This window comes from Notechis scutatus, chromosome 5, assembly GCF_049901735.1.
Source record: "Notechis scutatus isolate UNSWTSFEM ecotype Mainland chromosome 5, rNotScu1.2, whole genome shotgun sequence".
In the NCBI taxonomy this organism is placed as follows: domain Eukaryota; kingdom Metazoa; phylum Chordata; class Lepidosauria; order Squamata; family Elapidae; genus Notechis; species Notechis scutatus.
In genome coordinates this window covers 22,164,637-22,180,113 of record NC_142013.1, presented here as the reverse complement: position 1 = coordinate 22,180,113, position 15,477 = coordinate 22,164,637, and the positions used below count along the sequence as shown (strand labels likewise).

Below are 15,477 nucleotides of genomic sequence, written 5' to 3'. Positions count from 1 at the left end.
CTTTGTAGCTAATCACTCCGGATCGATCCGGAGCTGTGTTATCCGCTGCAGAGGATTTCAGGAAAGCCTTGCCAGCCAAAGAAGTCCCTGAAGGCCTCTGACAGTGAAAAGGAGGCCAGGGGTGATGCACACAAGTGGGGGGAGTCAGTGGACGACACCCCCCGAAAAAAAACCTGGTGCCTTTTTTGGTGGCGAAAAAATAAGAATAATAAGACAGGGTCTTATTTTCGGGGAAACATGGTATATTTACTTTTATTCACCAGACATGCTTGCTTTGATTCATTCCTCTAAATATTCACAAGAACACTAATGCCAAAGATTAACCCCCACCACAAACCACATGCCCTATAAGTGGTGTTAATATATACCAACGCAATGGTCATTTTTACATTAAAAAAAACCTGATTTCTGCCTATCCTCTTTAAGCAGACTTGATGACAGATGGATAACAACATTTCAGAAATATTTTGTCCATGTAATGAAACTACCTCAAATACACTTTCCTGCTCAGGAGCATATGCTGAGTGTTGTAGAATGTGTCCTACTTAAAATCATATATTTACCACGTGGGAGTATAAAAATGTATTGAAATATAAAAAACTTGAGAACTGACAAGGGAGTTGGGTGGCATATAAATTTAAGATATTATTATGAATTTGTCTTGATCTTTTCACACATATAGCAGATAAAGTAATAATTTCAACATTTCCCCAATGCCATTATAATCAGAAGTGTTTAAGACAGCAGGCTGAGATCTTGAGCTTGATTATTTTCAACAAATGAATAGGAAAAAGTAAATCCTCTTTGATACAATAAACTATCTGTGCCACTCATATTTTACTCTAGAGACAGGCTGGGATTTGAACTTGCTCAATTGCTTGCATTATCTTTAGCTCTTATCGCTGCTTACTCCAATATTCCTGAGAAAATGGTTTTCCGTGTTTGGTGCAAGGGATTTCAGTGAGGAGATGGGAAAACTCAATTCTGCAAACGGAATTCCATTCTCTCAACAGAATGGGTATTAAGACAATACCTTCACAGTCTTCCTGATTACTTTGATATCAAATATTTCCTTGATCTTGTTTGCATTTTAAATGTATATGCATAATTTTGAGCATTCAAATGTAAATTCTTAGGCACCACAAAGAAGTATCTTCTCTAGGATCATCTGTTCTCATCATGGTCCTCGGATTTCCAAAAGTGTACTATTGCCAGTGAAACTAATTTCATCCTCCTTGCCACTGGCTGCCCTCTTTTTTTCAACCTTTCCAGGGTTATAGACTTCTCCAGAGAATTACCTCATTACACAGTGTGTCCAAAGTAGCATAATTTGTGCTTGGTCATTTGTACCTTCAGTGGCTTGATTTGTTTGATGATTCATTTCTTTTCTTGGCTATCCAGGTTATTATCATGAGCAGACCTGGGCGTTTTACAGCCCCAAGGCTACATCCAGCTCTTTGGTTGTCACTTGACCCCACATGTGAGGTCACTTGGAAATTAAAAATCAAACTAAATAGGTGCACCTCAGGGGGCAGGAGAGGAAGCCAAGTGAGGGCTGGCTCTGCACAGCTGCCGTGCTCTCCTCCAGTTGGACGGTAGCAATGAATAGTAGCAATGAGTGGGCAGGGAAAGTGCTTTTCTGCACCTGCACAGTGTTTGCCCCTCACCTGGAGCCGCCTGAGGCAGCATTAGTCATTGTATAAGGGGAGCTGGGCTTGTTCGCCCACTGTCGCCTCAGATGAAGTGTGGCCTTGCAGATGAATAGGCAGAGTGCAGCCAGTAGCTACTGGTTCTGCCCTCCATGACAGGCCCCTTGAGAAAATGAATCGCCTGCTGATGAGCCTTCTCCAATGGCAAAGTTCAAACGCGCATTAATAATCTTTCTCTCCTGCTTCTTGAAAGTCCTGCTTTCACTCCATAGAATATCACAGGAAAAACCATTGCCTGCATGGTTTTTATCTTTGCAGGTCACTGTGGCATCTGATCATGTCTTCCAGAGCTTTTACTGCTACTCTACCAAGGGCTAATTTGCAAGGCATTTATTGTCTGCTGGTTCCTTTACTAGTGATAGTTGATTGATAAAAAGCAAAAGATGTCTAATACTTTGATATCTTCACTGGCAATTCATTTCATTTTCATTTCTAATGGCTGTAGAATTTTTGCACCGGTAGCTATCAATACATAACTAATAGCTTTACACACAAAAAAACCCCTCTCTACCTATGCTATATTAATTGGCAATATTTTCAAAATACCCAGGAAAATGAGTGCTAGATTATAAAGAGATTCTGAAATTTGATTATTTGAAACAATAAATTATTCAGATGTCTCCTAGGAAGCCTACCAAGCATCATAGGATGACAGACATGTAAAGAAATATATTCACTTTTTCCTTATTAAAACTATGAAGTTATACTCCATTATTTAAAAATAACAGTTAAAAGCTGGTTAACCTTATGATATGAAAAAAAACTACAAATTGGACAAAATCTGCTTTACTACATTCAACAACCATATTTGTCACATATGACTTATATGCATGTTTCTTCTATTGAAAAGTAGTTGTATAAGTTTTTTTTTTTTTACAGAAACAATATTGTCATGGATAAAATGCTGCTGACTAATATTTTGTTTGACCCCAAAGCTCATCTTGGAATGTTTTATTTTTGTTCACAGGGAACGTTCTACACCTTCTGACTCTTTTATGTACTTTCATTGATTCCAACATTTTTCTTTGACATAAGGTAGGCAGATGTGTGACAGTCTGAAACAGAAATATCCATTAAATGCTGGATTGCAACATAGCCTTGTCCTTTACTCAGAATAGATCAGCGTGCCACAAAACGGCACATTCTTTTCAATAGAAAAGCAAATGACTTGTGAAAAGCTGAGTCTTGGCATTCTTTTGTGTGCCTTCTGCAAATAATTTCTACTGAACAGAGACCAAACCAAGGATATGTTAGATAAAAATAGGGTGAGCAAAAGGAAAAGGAGTCATGTTCTCATCTGATTACTAAATACATTCATAAATCCATCTCCTAAATTGTCAAAAGATTCTGAATGTGTAATCTGATTTTACTGAATAACACACTGGATATTTTTTTCCCCAAAAGCTTTGCTTCCCAAAAAAACATTTGGTAATTATGACAAACCCTTTCAAACTGAACACATTTCAGAAAGACTGTATCAAGTGGGAATCTTGAGAAATACAAAATTAACTTTGAATAACTGTAATGTATTTAATCGCCTGTTTCCGACACACTGCATGAATTCAACAGGGCTAAAAGTGTTTTGCTGCTGGTTTTTGTTTGTCCTCAGTGTCTGATGCATCTCACTGTAGTGTACAACAATAGTCATTCAGCACTGATGGATTCCAATTGCTATGATGCTTTCCCCCTTTTTAGGGAAAAGTTGAAGCGTGAATGGAGAAAATGAATCTTTAAGTGACATCTTGCATTTCATTGTCTTATATACATACAAGTTTGTCAATCAGTTGAATATAGTCTAGCGACCTGTAGTTACCAAGAAAATTCTCAGCAACATTTGGGAGATGACCAGGGTGAGACTGAGGGAGGGGTCAAATGCACCATCAGTCATGAATCCCTGCACAATCACAAGAGATCTAAGACCAGCCCTCCTTGAATTCCTCTCTTATCTCTTGTTGATTTCCCTTGACTGGTCAGATTCTTGTAGAGCTTATGCTTGCAATAAATCTTTATATTCATTTGAACTGCCTGAATCTCCTGATTTCCCCAGTGCTTGACACAACATCCTTGAATGCTTTCTAGGTGATTTTTCTTCTGGCCCCACTAACAGATTTTTGAACACTTGTCACTGATGATATGTCTGATCTGTGGACCAACACAAAAGCCTTCCTTAATCTTGGCATCAGTTATTCTTGGAAACATCTGTCTCAAAATAGCAAAGCATTCACTTTCTTTGTTCATTGCCTTTACAAAATTTTTGCAAAAAATATTTTTGTCGGGTCAAGAAGTTGTTCATGGGCCACATTTTTCTGTCCTGGAACCTTCTTTTTAATGTAACATGACTCCTTGCACAGCTGTCCCATTTGCCTGTGTAACTTGGTGTAGCTGAGCTGCATTCCAAGCAGAAGAGCTTTTATATTCTAGTTGTACTTGGTGTGCAAGATGTGCTTCAACAACAGTTTCATGTTTTCATTTCTTTCATGTGTGCTGCATAGCCAACATTGCTATTGTGTAAAAACAAGAGATTTCTATAAAATGATTCGTGATAGATTAAATTCCAGGTTATTTTTCATGATTGGCAGCTAAAAATCTGTAAGATACAAAAGTGTTCAGGATGCAAAATCTTTGTTGTCATGAATCCTGGTGAAAAGGCAATATAAAAATGAAGACATTTTATGCCCCTTATACGGTATGCAGATGTTATTACTAATCTTTTTTTAAATAATAAAAGTGGATTCAAACAGATACATGTACAATGATTTACTTGAAATGTGTGCTAAAATAAATATTTCGCAAAGTAATGCAAACAAAGACAAGGAAACAGATGTGAAAAATGGATACCTGATAATCTGAGGTCATAATAAGTCCACCTGAGGTAGTGGTAGGAGGAACTACTCTCACTTTTTTCAAAGGAGGCCCTTGTGTGTGACTGTTGTCTTGATTCCCTGGATGGCCAGTTCCATTTGTGTGGTTATTGCCCTGCTGCTGCTGCTGGTTCTTCTCAAGTGATGAAAGAAAAAAGAAAAATACAACTCAGAAGCAATTCAAATGCTGGAAATATGAAATTCTCTGTAAGATCAATGGGACACCAAGGTGATACTAATTAAATAGCTGCACAGATCTAAAGCAAAGATAAACTATCAAACTATTTATTCAGTCTATTAAAAATGTTTACTTGGAACTAAATTGAGATTATGTGTATAGGTAATCCTCCCTTAACAATAAAAGTATGATTGGTTAGCAACCATTTGAGGTTACAATGGACTGAAAAAGTTACAACTGCCACACATGCACCCCAGTCATATGATTGCATTTTAGGTGCCTGGCAACTGGCTTGCAAATATGATTGGAAGTAGCATGGTCATGTGAGCGTGATTTGTGATGTTTCTGCCAATTTCCAGAAGAACTTTCCCACACTTGGGAGAATGGATTTGCTTAACAACCATGTGTTTTGCTAAAAGACCATAGTGATTTCCCTTACCACTGTCATAAAAACAATTTTACAATTGAGTCAGGTCACATGGTGACCTACTTAATGACCTCATCAACTTACAACCAAAATTCTGGTCCCAAGGTAAGTTGCTAAGTGAGTGCCTCATACGAAGTAAGCATTTTAGATTTGCAGTTTTAACTAAAGCTGAGTAATAAGAAAAGAAACTCTAGTCCTGAGGATAATAAAAGCTCTTCCTGTCCTCCAGGAAATAATCTGAGTGCACTGTATTATCTAAGCTCTTCTATTGTGTATAGCAAAGCCCTTGTAAAACCACACATTGTTGGGATCCAATGTTATTTACAGCTTTATGAAAAGCAATTGTTTTTAGGTTTTTAGGTCTGTTTTCTTGCTACATCTTATCATCAAGCTGGTCATATTATCAACTGATCAAACTGAGATTATAAAATTCAGTCCCAAAGTGGGCTATTCATTAATACATGCCCAAAACTATACCTGCTATTCTTAAAATGTTTCATTTTACTATTGTCCTTTGTTCTTGTAATAGTGAAGTTTGTTTTCACAAAGATTTATACAACATTGTGAAGTCTGCAATTCTGCAAACACCAATATTTCAAATCGCATCCAAACCAGGCATCCCTCCAAACATCCAAATACATTTATAACTCTACAAATTATGTGAGTTGTCAATCTCCGACATTAAGCTTTTTTATATTTGGTAGACATTCTTAAATTTCTCACTGTTAATGTTTAGTACTGGCAATAACTGTGATAAATATAATGATATTCCCATATTATCAAATATTCATTTTGTTCTCACATGTGATATTTAATTCTCATATTCTGACAAGGTACAGTTCAATAAAATTCCACTAAATATACATAGAAAAATACCCATTCACATTCTTATTATGTGATTATTATAATACCAATCTAATTCTCCAAATCACAGACAAGTATAAAACTATACAAGATGGGAAAAAAATGTCTAAATGTACTTTTGTTATACCCCTTGATGTGATACCTACTTTGTCTCCTTTGTCATCAGGCTCTTCTTCAGTTAAAAATTCTCGTTTTGGATATGGGATCTGACAGCCTGCAAACACACTGCAAAAGTCCATTGTTTTAGTGTATTAATGAATAAATGTATGAAGAAGGATAACTGCAAGCACAGGTAGTCCTCACTTACTGACTCACTCAATTAGTGACTGTTCAAAGTTACTATGGTATAAAAATAAATCAAGCTTTGTGACCAAACCTCATATTTATGACTACTGCAGAGTTCCAGTCATGTGATCATCATCTGAACACTTTGCAGCCAGCATGTATTTATGTTGTAGGGTCCCACAGTCATTTGATCACATGCTTCCCAACTGGTTTGTGACAAGCAATTGATGGGAGTGTGGAATGAAAATCATAAGTCATTGTCATGTGATATTTCTCTTAAAGACCATGGTGGTGTGCTTAATGACCGAGTGGGAAGTGGTATTGTAAATCTCTAGTGGCCACATAATTTGTGGTGCTTAGCAATGGATTTGCTAGTCAAATTGGAGTCACTAAGCGAGGACAATCTGTATCCATTTTCTTCCCTATAATTTCTAACTTTACCTTAATAACAAGTTTCACCCCATGATTAAAAGTGGTAATAAAACATTTTTCACTATGAACTAAGACCTGCTTCATCAGTTCTTTGCAGTTTGATTTTAGGGATTGTGTGTAATCATTAAGTGTTTGATGAGCGCTTTGGGGTTGGAGATTAGCAGGCCTGTGTTTGAGACCTGAGGGCTGCTGGATGGCAGGGTGAGCTCCTGTCATTCACTCCAGCTCCTTGACATGGATATGAAAAGAGCCCCCATGGGTATCCCCCAGCAAATGGTGATATCACTGGCCAATCCCCTCAAACTGAAAGTGCCTTAAATGGTGCCTCTGACACGAAAGAAATGGGACCCCACCAAGGCATCCTGATGTTGGTTTATGATTAGCATGGCTTCTGCCGATTTACAATGGAAACATAAAATAGAATCATTGTCAGCAGCACAATTCTATAACCAGATCCCCAGTATGGCACACTCACAACAATATACTCTTTGTAGATTGGCTTTGAAATATTGGGGCAAGGTGGTAGCTTGTGTATGTCTTGACATAATTGCCAGAAAGTTGAAAAATAATCACCCTGTTGTAGTCAATCATGTAGATTGTCAGTTTACAGAAGTGATCCAGTAGCTTACTATTGTCAATTATATTAAAGTCTAAGGCTGTACATTACAGTGCTTCATGTCTGGAGGATGTGGATATAACTCTAGAGGACACCTTTTTCCTCTGAATTCAAAGTTCTGCACCTCCTTATTAAAATATTTTACAAGACCAAAGAATAAAAAAGTTCCACTGTCTGTCAATAACGGTAATCCAATAAAATGATTAAAATCAATTCAATCCCAAAATCACACCTCAGATCAGGCTGAAACCAGTGTATTCTAAGAATGTCTTCCACCATCCTCTTCAACATACCACACAAAACACCCACACTTTCAAGCCATACAAGCCCTGAACCAGGACAAATACCATGATCCTCTATCTCAATAAATGTTATTTATAACCATAAGTAAATTAGAAACATAATCTAAACTTAACATTGGGTAAAACAGTTTAACCAATAAAATATTTAATAAATACTACATAAAAGACTTTAAATTCCAGCTCATTGATTCGTTACCAAAAGCCTTGTTTTTACAGCCATACTTAAAAATCTGGCTGTTGCCACTGTAATTTTAGGATTTTCATCTACAATTGAATTACATTTGCACACTCCAAAACATCTCTTAGACTTAAAATAGATAATGTTCTGACAAAGACTGTTATAATATTCATTATATAATATAATATGATCCACTATTTCAAGATCAGTACCATTATAAGGACAAAACCTTTGGTGAGAGATAGGATTTTCTTTTTTTCTTGGAATCTACCATATACAGGTGAAACTCGAAAAATTAGAATATTGTGCAAAAGTTCATTTATTTCAGTAATGCAACTTAAAAGGTGAAACTAATATATGAGATAGACTCATTACATGCAAAGCAAGATAGTTCAAGCTGTGATGTGTCATAATTGAGATGGTTATGGCTTACAGCTCATGAAAACCCCAAATCCACAATCTCAGAAAATTAGAATATTACATGCAATCAATAAAACAAGGATTGGACATAGAACAATATTGGACCTCTGAAAAGTATAAGCATGCACATGTACTCAGTACTTGGTTTGGGCCCCTTTTGCAGTAATTACTGCCTCAATACGGACTGGCATGGAAGCTAATAGCCTATGGCACTGCTGAGGTGTTATGGAAGACCAGGATGCTTCAATAGCGGCCTTCAGCTCTTCTGCATTGTTCGGTCTCATGTCTCTCATCTTTCCCTTGGCAATGCCCCATAGATTCTCTATGGGGTTCAGGCCAGGCGAGTTTGCTGACCAATCAAGCACAGTAATCCCACGGTCACTGAACCAGGTTTTTGTGCTTTTGGCAGTGTGGGCAGGTGCCAAGTCCTGCTGGAAAATGAAGTCAGCATCTCCATAAAGCTCGTCTGTGGAAGCAAGCATGAAGTGCTCCAAAATCTCCTGGTAGAGGGCTGCGTTGACCCTGGACTTAATGAAGCACAGTGGACCAACACCAGCAGATGACATGGCTCCCCAAATCAACACAGACTATGGAAACTTCACACTGGACTTCAAGCATCTTGCAGTGTCTGCCTCTCCATTCCTCCTCCAGACTCTGGGTCCTTGGTTTCCAAATGAAATGCAAAAGTTGCTCTCATCAGAAAAGAGGACTTTGGACCACGGAGCAACAGACCAGTTCTGTTTTTCTTTAGCTCAGGTAAGGCGCTTCTGACGTTTGTTGTTCAGGAGCAGCTTGACAAGAGGAACACGACATTTGAAGCCCATGTCCAGGACCCGTCTGTGTGTGGTGGCTCTTGATGCACTGACTCCAGCCTCAGTCCACTCCTTGTGAAAGTCCCCAACACTTTTGAATGGCCTTTTCCTGACAATCCTCTCCAGGCTGTGGTCATCCCTGCTGCTTGTGCACCTTTTTCTTCCACACTTTTCCCTTCCACATAACTTTCTATTAATGTGCTTTGATATAGCACTTTGGGAACATCCAACTTCTTTTGCAATTACCTTTTGAGGCTTTCCTCCTTATGGAGGGTGTCAATGATGGTTTTCTGCACAACTGTCAGGTCAGCAGTCTTTCCCATGATTATGATTCCCACTGAACCAGACAGAGACCATTTAACCCTTTGCGGGTGTTATGGCTTAATTAGCTGATTAGAGTGGGACACTTTGAGCCTAGAATAGTGAACCTTTTCACAATATTCTAATTTTCTGAGATTGTGGATTTGGGGGTTTCATGACCTGTAAGCCATAATCATCTCAATTATGACAAATCACGGCTTGAACTATCTTGCTTTGCATGTAATGAGTCTATCTCATATATTAGGTTCACCTTTTAAGTTGCATTACTGAAATAAATGAACTTTTGCACAATATTCTAATTTTTCGAGTTTCACCTGTAGTTTGTTTGATGGCAACACATTTCAATCTGGCTTTTGAAAAGGTTGCTCTGCATTTACTAAAATATCAGCAATTCAAATATTTAGGGAGTTGAAAAATATAATTAATTCCAAACGTTGCAGGAGAACAGGATACTTTGACTTTGGACATTCATTCCTGTACGGAATTATCCCATAGGATTTTTTTTTTTTATACAATGAATTGCTGATGTCACATCCCTGGAGTATACATAATTAGGATCAATGTCAATCTGACTAATGTTTTGAGTCACCTTGAGATACTTTATCTGTGTCTAAGTCAGCATAGAGTGGAGTTTTTTCATCTATGAAGTCTTCAAACTTGTTACAAATGTTGGTTGATGTCAACATTCCAATCAGCTTGTCAAAATTTTGGTATATTGCTGCACGTACCATCACGTACTATGTGTGATGGATGGCAATATAAATTGAATACATTCATTTAAAAAATTATCTCAGGATGATACAAAATGCTTCTATTTATAGATACAATGGAAGCAATGAAATAAACTGCCCATATTGCCTGATGTAGATATGACTATATGTTTTAGTGCCAAGGTCCACAATACTATACAAAGGATGCTGATATGCCTGTGAAGACATTTTTAGCTCCTTAGTCTGTTAAATGGCTTGTCCTAGCAGGATGAGATGGTTCATCAGGTAGCCTGGACCTATGTCACTGAGTGATTTAAAAGCCATAACCAACACCTCAAGCTGCACTCAGAAGTAGACTGTAGCCAGTGAAGTTCACAGATATGTTCCTTATAGAAGCCATTTAGGGAATGGACAAGCCCAGTCTGAATGCAATATAACTTTCACCAGATTAGAATGATAATGTTGATGGACTCCAGGCTTTCAGCCGAAGTCTCACCCCTACACATAGGAAAATTACCAGAAGATTCAATAATCTATGAAGATTCCCTAGTTGTCTGGAGCAGATCTTCCTATTTCTGACAGGGACGGCTGATGTCTTAAACCTAAATCTCAACATTAGACAAAATGCTGTCTTGAATCCCATTAATTTTCTTGTAATCTCTCTCATGGATTACCAAAATCGCATTACATACTGAGTAGGCATGCTCTTACCAAAGACTATAGAAGCACTCCTCTTAGCTTATCAAATGGCATGCTGTTTGGAAATATCTCAAGAATTTTTTTTTTTTAATGTGGCCACAACTATTTTTCTGGAACAATTTAAATGAATTTAAGAACTCTGATGTCATTAACACTTTGCCTTCATAACCTATTAATACTCGTATCTTTTCTATTAAGATGCTAAGAATGAACACTGTGTTGTGGCCCGCCAGCTGCCAGCAGAGTTGGTGGCAGACTCAAAATGAGGAGGAGGTTGGGGAAGAACTTGGGCCAGTTCTGGAGCCCGGGGAAGGCTCTGATGGATGCTCAGAGTATGACACAGAGATAGAGCCAGGGCTGTCCAGCATTTCCCAACCAGAGAGGCAGCTGCCTTTGGAGTCAGAGATGAGTGAGAAGGAAGAACAGCTGGGGCCTGTTCCAGATCTGCGTCTGCTCAGAGCAGATAGAAAAGGTGAACAATGGAGGACAATGAGCAGGCTTGGGAAACAAACGTGGATGCTGAATGGCCCCTCCCTGGCTGGGGAATAAATAGGAGGAAAGGCGAGTGGCTTGGTTGTCAGAGACAACCATTCACATTTCTGGAAAGTTTGCTCCTTTTGTGTTTCATGCTACAAACACTGCCTTGCCAGAACCGAGGCTTGTCTATTTCTCTGTTTGAACTGACTTAATTTGCAGCCTCCCAGCTAGGAGCTTACAGCCTTGCATTTATCATAACAAGCTGATAACGACTATTGTTTCAGTTAACTTCTTGCAGGACTCTTGTCTGGATTTTCTGTTGGTGAATGCATTTAATTCCCAATGTGTAAATAAAGAGGGGTTTTCCTTTGTGGGGAGTCTGTTTCTTGCTTCTGCGAAGACTGGGTCAGAACACACTATTCTTTGGGAACTTAAGTGAGTAAAGACAGGAAGTTGTCAAATTAGGATTACAGAAGGATATGAGAATCAAATTCAATATTGTTGAACGTTCTTATAGCAGAAGCCATCGTTTAAAATTCTTGCCTTTACCTCCCAAAATGAAATTATCACCATCTGGATGCAGTGCAATGCAAACTCTTTCCTAGGGCTTTATCAGTTAAGGGAGAAGTAAAAAAAAAACCTTCCAAAATCCCACATCAGGCTGCTTTATTGGGAGTGACTAAAATAACTTACAATTGACTCTATATGTTCACCTATCCATGAAAGTTATAATCTGTGCAAGCCCCTTGGCTCCTGCTGACAGTATATAAAAGCTGCTTCAACAGAACTATTAGTTTTACTTGGTATTATATAGGAATCTCGCATTTCCACATAATACTAAGATATAAAACACAGTTTTTTACCCTGTCAATATAATCTTTTAACCTAAATCAAGTATAAAGGGCTGTGCTTTTCCAGTTTTTAATTTCAGTCCCAGTGAAGTCAAATATTACAGAATTATTTATAACTTTTTACAAATAATAACCTTTTTTTGTGAGGCACAATGTCCACGATTTGGCTAAGTTAACATTTATTAACTAGTAACTATTAACTGTAACAAATAACCGTAAGAATAACTGTAACTGCGGTAACCGCAATAGCCGTTACTGTTGCGAGTTGGCTGGCAGGCACGAGCAATAACCGACGCGGTCTGACAGCTTGCTTTTATATGGCTCTCTGTCAGACTGCTCAGCCAATGAGAATGGACTTCAGTTCCTGCTCAGCTCAGCCGAACGTAACACCTTTCATTTCATTTTACATCCTTGCAGTCTTGAATGAAAAGGCAACATATAAACTTAATAATCCTTATTTTTTAAAGTGAGTGGCTCCATACAGATGCAGCTCTTAAGGATTGGGGAAAAAAAATCTTTCAAAGTGGGACAAGACTGTATAGTCAATAAACAATTACATTTCAGTGCTGAAAAATCGAGAGTCTATAATACCCCAACTAGAAGATCCCAGAAAACCTGAGCTAATGAATGTTAAGAATTATTCATTTGGTTTCAATTAATCTGTTTCTACTAAATTGCAATTTATATCACTGAATTTATAAAGAAAAGATATACCAATTAAATAATATTTGATATTGAAAGTGGTCTAGCAGGCACTTGACTATAAATGATGTTATAATCAACTTGCCAACGAACAAAGGATTAACTCTACAAACACAATCAGGGACTCATAAAACAAAAGATTAATAGGACTTTTTTTTTTAAAATGGAAAAAGACATTTCTTGTTTGTTAAGAGTGAAATATCATTCATTGTTATTCTCAGGAACCACAGCTCCACACCCCAATCTTCTCCTAAACATTTTAAGCATTTTAATATCCTTCCTGCATTAAAATATCTAGGAAGCATTAAATAAATATCAATTCTGTATCACTTACTCAGATGTCGGAAGTGGATCTTCTAAGAAATAAGGATCCTGCATAGCCTGTTCTGAGGTAATTCTCTTTATTGGGTCCATAGTAAGCAATTTCTGTAGCTAAGTACAATTAAAACAGAAGATCTTCACTGTTGTCAAACCCAGAAAATATTCCACCACTCTGTGGATATATGAAACTTCCTTACATGCATCTTCAGAATCAACAAGCCATTGCTCCCATCCCATATACCTTGCATACAAGAAGGTCCTAATTTCAGTCCCCAAGATCTGCCTGAAACCCAGGACAGCCATGGTAAATCAACCAATAATATGGATTTTTTCATTCCCCTCCCCATCTGAAGGTAAACAGAACCAATGTTTGTTATTGAGGAGAAAAGCTTGTCTCCAGTTGTTTACAGATAAAATTTGGACCTAGCATAACTGATTGCTTGTTGTAACGTAAAAACGGACAGAGATACAGTAGTTAAAATTTACATTTGAAAATTTCATTCTCACTGCTTTTTTTTTTTTTTTTTTGTATAATCTCCTCACACCAATACTTGCAAATAATTATATTGATGAAAAATGTATTAGGGGCACTTCAGATTACTTTTCTAAGGCTTCTATCACTTTGAAGTTGAAAGCAAATGCATTTAACTCTATAATAAATGCTCTTCTGCAGATGTAATGAAAAGCATTTTAAACATCTCATATGATTGTTTTTGGAAATTGTCGGAATTTATTCCTCAGTGATCTGTTATGAACTTACCAAATGGAATGCTTTACTATCCGGCTTAACTTTATGTTTTTCCATATATTTTATAAGGCTGCAGTTGGTATATCTGAAAGAAAATACTGGTTCATAATAATCCTGACATTAAACTGAAGATAAAATTTGTATAAAGGGGTGTTATAGAATTAGCAGAGCTGGCCTCATTCAGTTTAATTGCTATGATCAGTTTATCTGTATTTCAAAATGATGCCAGAGCTCTGTGGAAAAAGCCCGAAGATGCACATTCCTTTATATGTGCCACACGGAAATGGCTTCCCATATCACACAAAATAAACAAAAATGAAAAGTTGTTAGCAGTTATTTAGTATGTCTCTTGTACAAGATTATGTTCACATTTCTGAAAGTGAGGCATTTGATAATGGCTTCTAAAACCTATCAAAGCCAAATCTTTACATTTTATACCCGCAACCTAAAAAGTTTTACTTTTGTATGCAACAATTAATGTCTTATTAAATCAAAATAGTTTCAAAGTTATAGAGATAGTTGGCTAAGCAGATGTTACTCTGATTTGTGGGCCAAGCAAGAATTATTTCCTTTCTGATTTTTTGATGGGGCTTAGTATCCAGACCTGTGTGTCTCACTCAACATTTACAACTTTAAGATGGGTTGACTTCAACACCCAGAATTTTCCAGCCTATTCTTCCTGCTTTCCTGTCCCCACTGTTATTCTGTTTGCTTTGCACTGGGCTTCTATAGAAGCTATACAGCTATACAGATCTCAATACTATTGTTTACAAAGTACACATTTGTCTCCAGTTTTGTTTTGTTTTTTGGCTTTTCAATAATAACAGAAACCATCTCTGTTTTAGTATCAAGGGGAAGACCAATCATCAGAGGGTAGAAAATAAAGTTTGCCAGAAAATCAATTTAATGAGTGTGCAAATTCATGAAGTTGTAGCATTATCAAAATTTCTCAGATCTTCACAAAACTTACGTATTTCTTCTGAAATCTTTCATTAAAGTTGAATGTTCAGGCATCTTTTTAATATCTTCCCAATCTTTATCTATGAAATGAATATCAGTATAATTTCATCTTTCTTAATACAGAGCTAGGATACCATCACTTAAGCACTGAAAATTGTCATCTTCTCTTTCCTCTTCAAATGCATAGCTTTGCTTTCTTAAGTTTTCACACTAGGTAGCCACTCTCTTTTCATAGTTTTTATTAACACAAGAACATGAATCTTCTTTTGTTACTTATTTGCATTGCATATTTTGCCTTATTAAAAAAGCATTAAGTACTGTACAGTAAACAAACAATATACAGGTAGTCCTAGACTTAAAACAGTTCATTTAGTGACCGTTCAAAGTAACAATGGCACTGAAAAAAGTGACTTATGACCGTTTTTCCACAGTTACAACCTTCGCAGCATTCCCCATGATCGTGTGATCAAAATTCAGATGCTTGGCAACTGGCTCATATTTATGACTGTTGCTGTGTCCCAAGATCATGTGGGGAAGCTAGATTCACTTAACAACTGGGTTACTAACTTATCAACTGCAGTGATTCAGTTAACAACTGAGGCAA

General features: G+C 37.2%; 1 protein-coding gene across 3 annotated transcripts in view; it reads right to left on the bottom strand.

The window, feature by feature from the left end:
* Positions 1-15,477, bottom strand: part of CDK8 (cyclin dependent kinase 8) — a 48,411-nt gene that overhangs the window by 2,150 nt on the left and 30,784 nt on the right. Inside the window, exons 8-12 of one of the 3 annotated variants that reach the window (XM_026675056.2) lie at positions 14,884-14,953; positions 13,926-13,998; positions 13,179-13,276; positions 6,186-6,264; positions 4,548-4,706 (exon numbers count right to left, since the gene is read on the bottom strand). In XM_026675056.2, the coding sequence (XP_026530841.1) occupies positions 4,548-4,706; positions 6,186-6,264; positions 13,179-13,276; positions 13,926-13,998; positions 14,884-14,953 (479 nt within the window). The remainder of the gene's footprint in view (positions 1-4,547; positions 4,707-6,185; positions 6,265-13,178; positions 13,277-13,925; positions 13,999-14,883; positions 14,954-15,477) is intronic. The other 2 variants (XM_026675057.2, XM_087966313.1) reach the window with 2 other exon arrangements.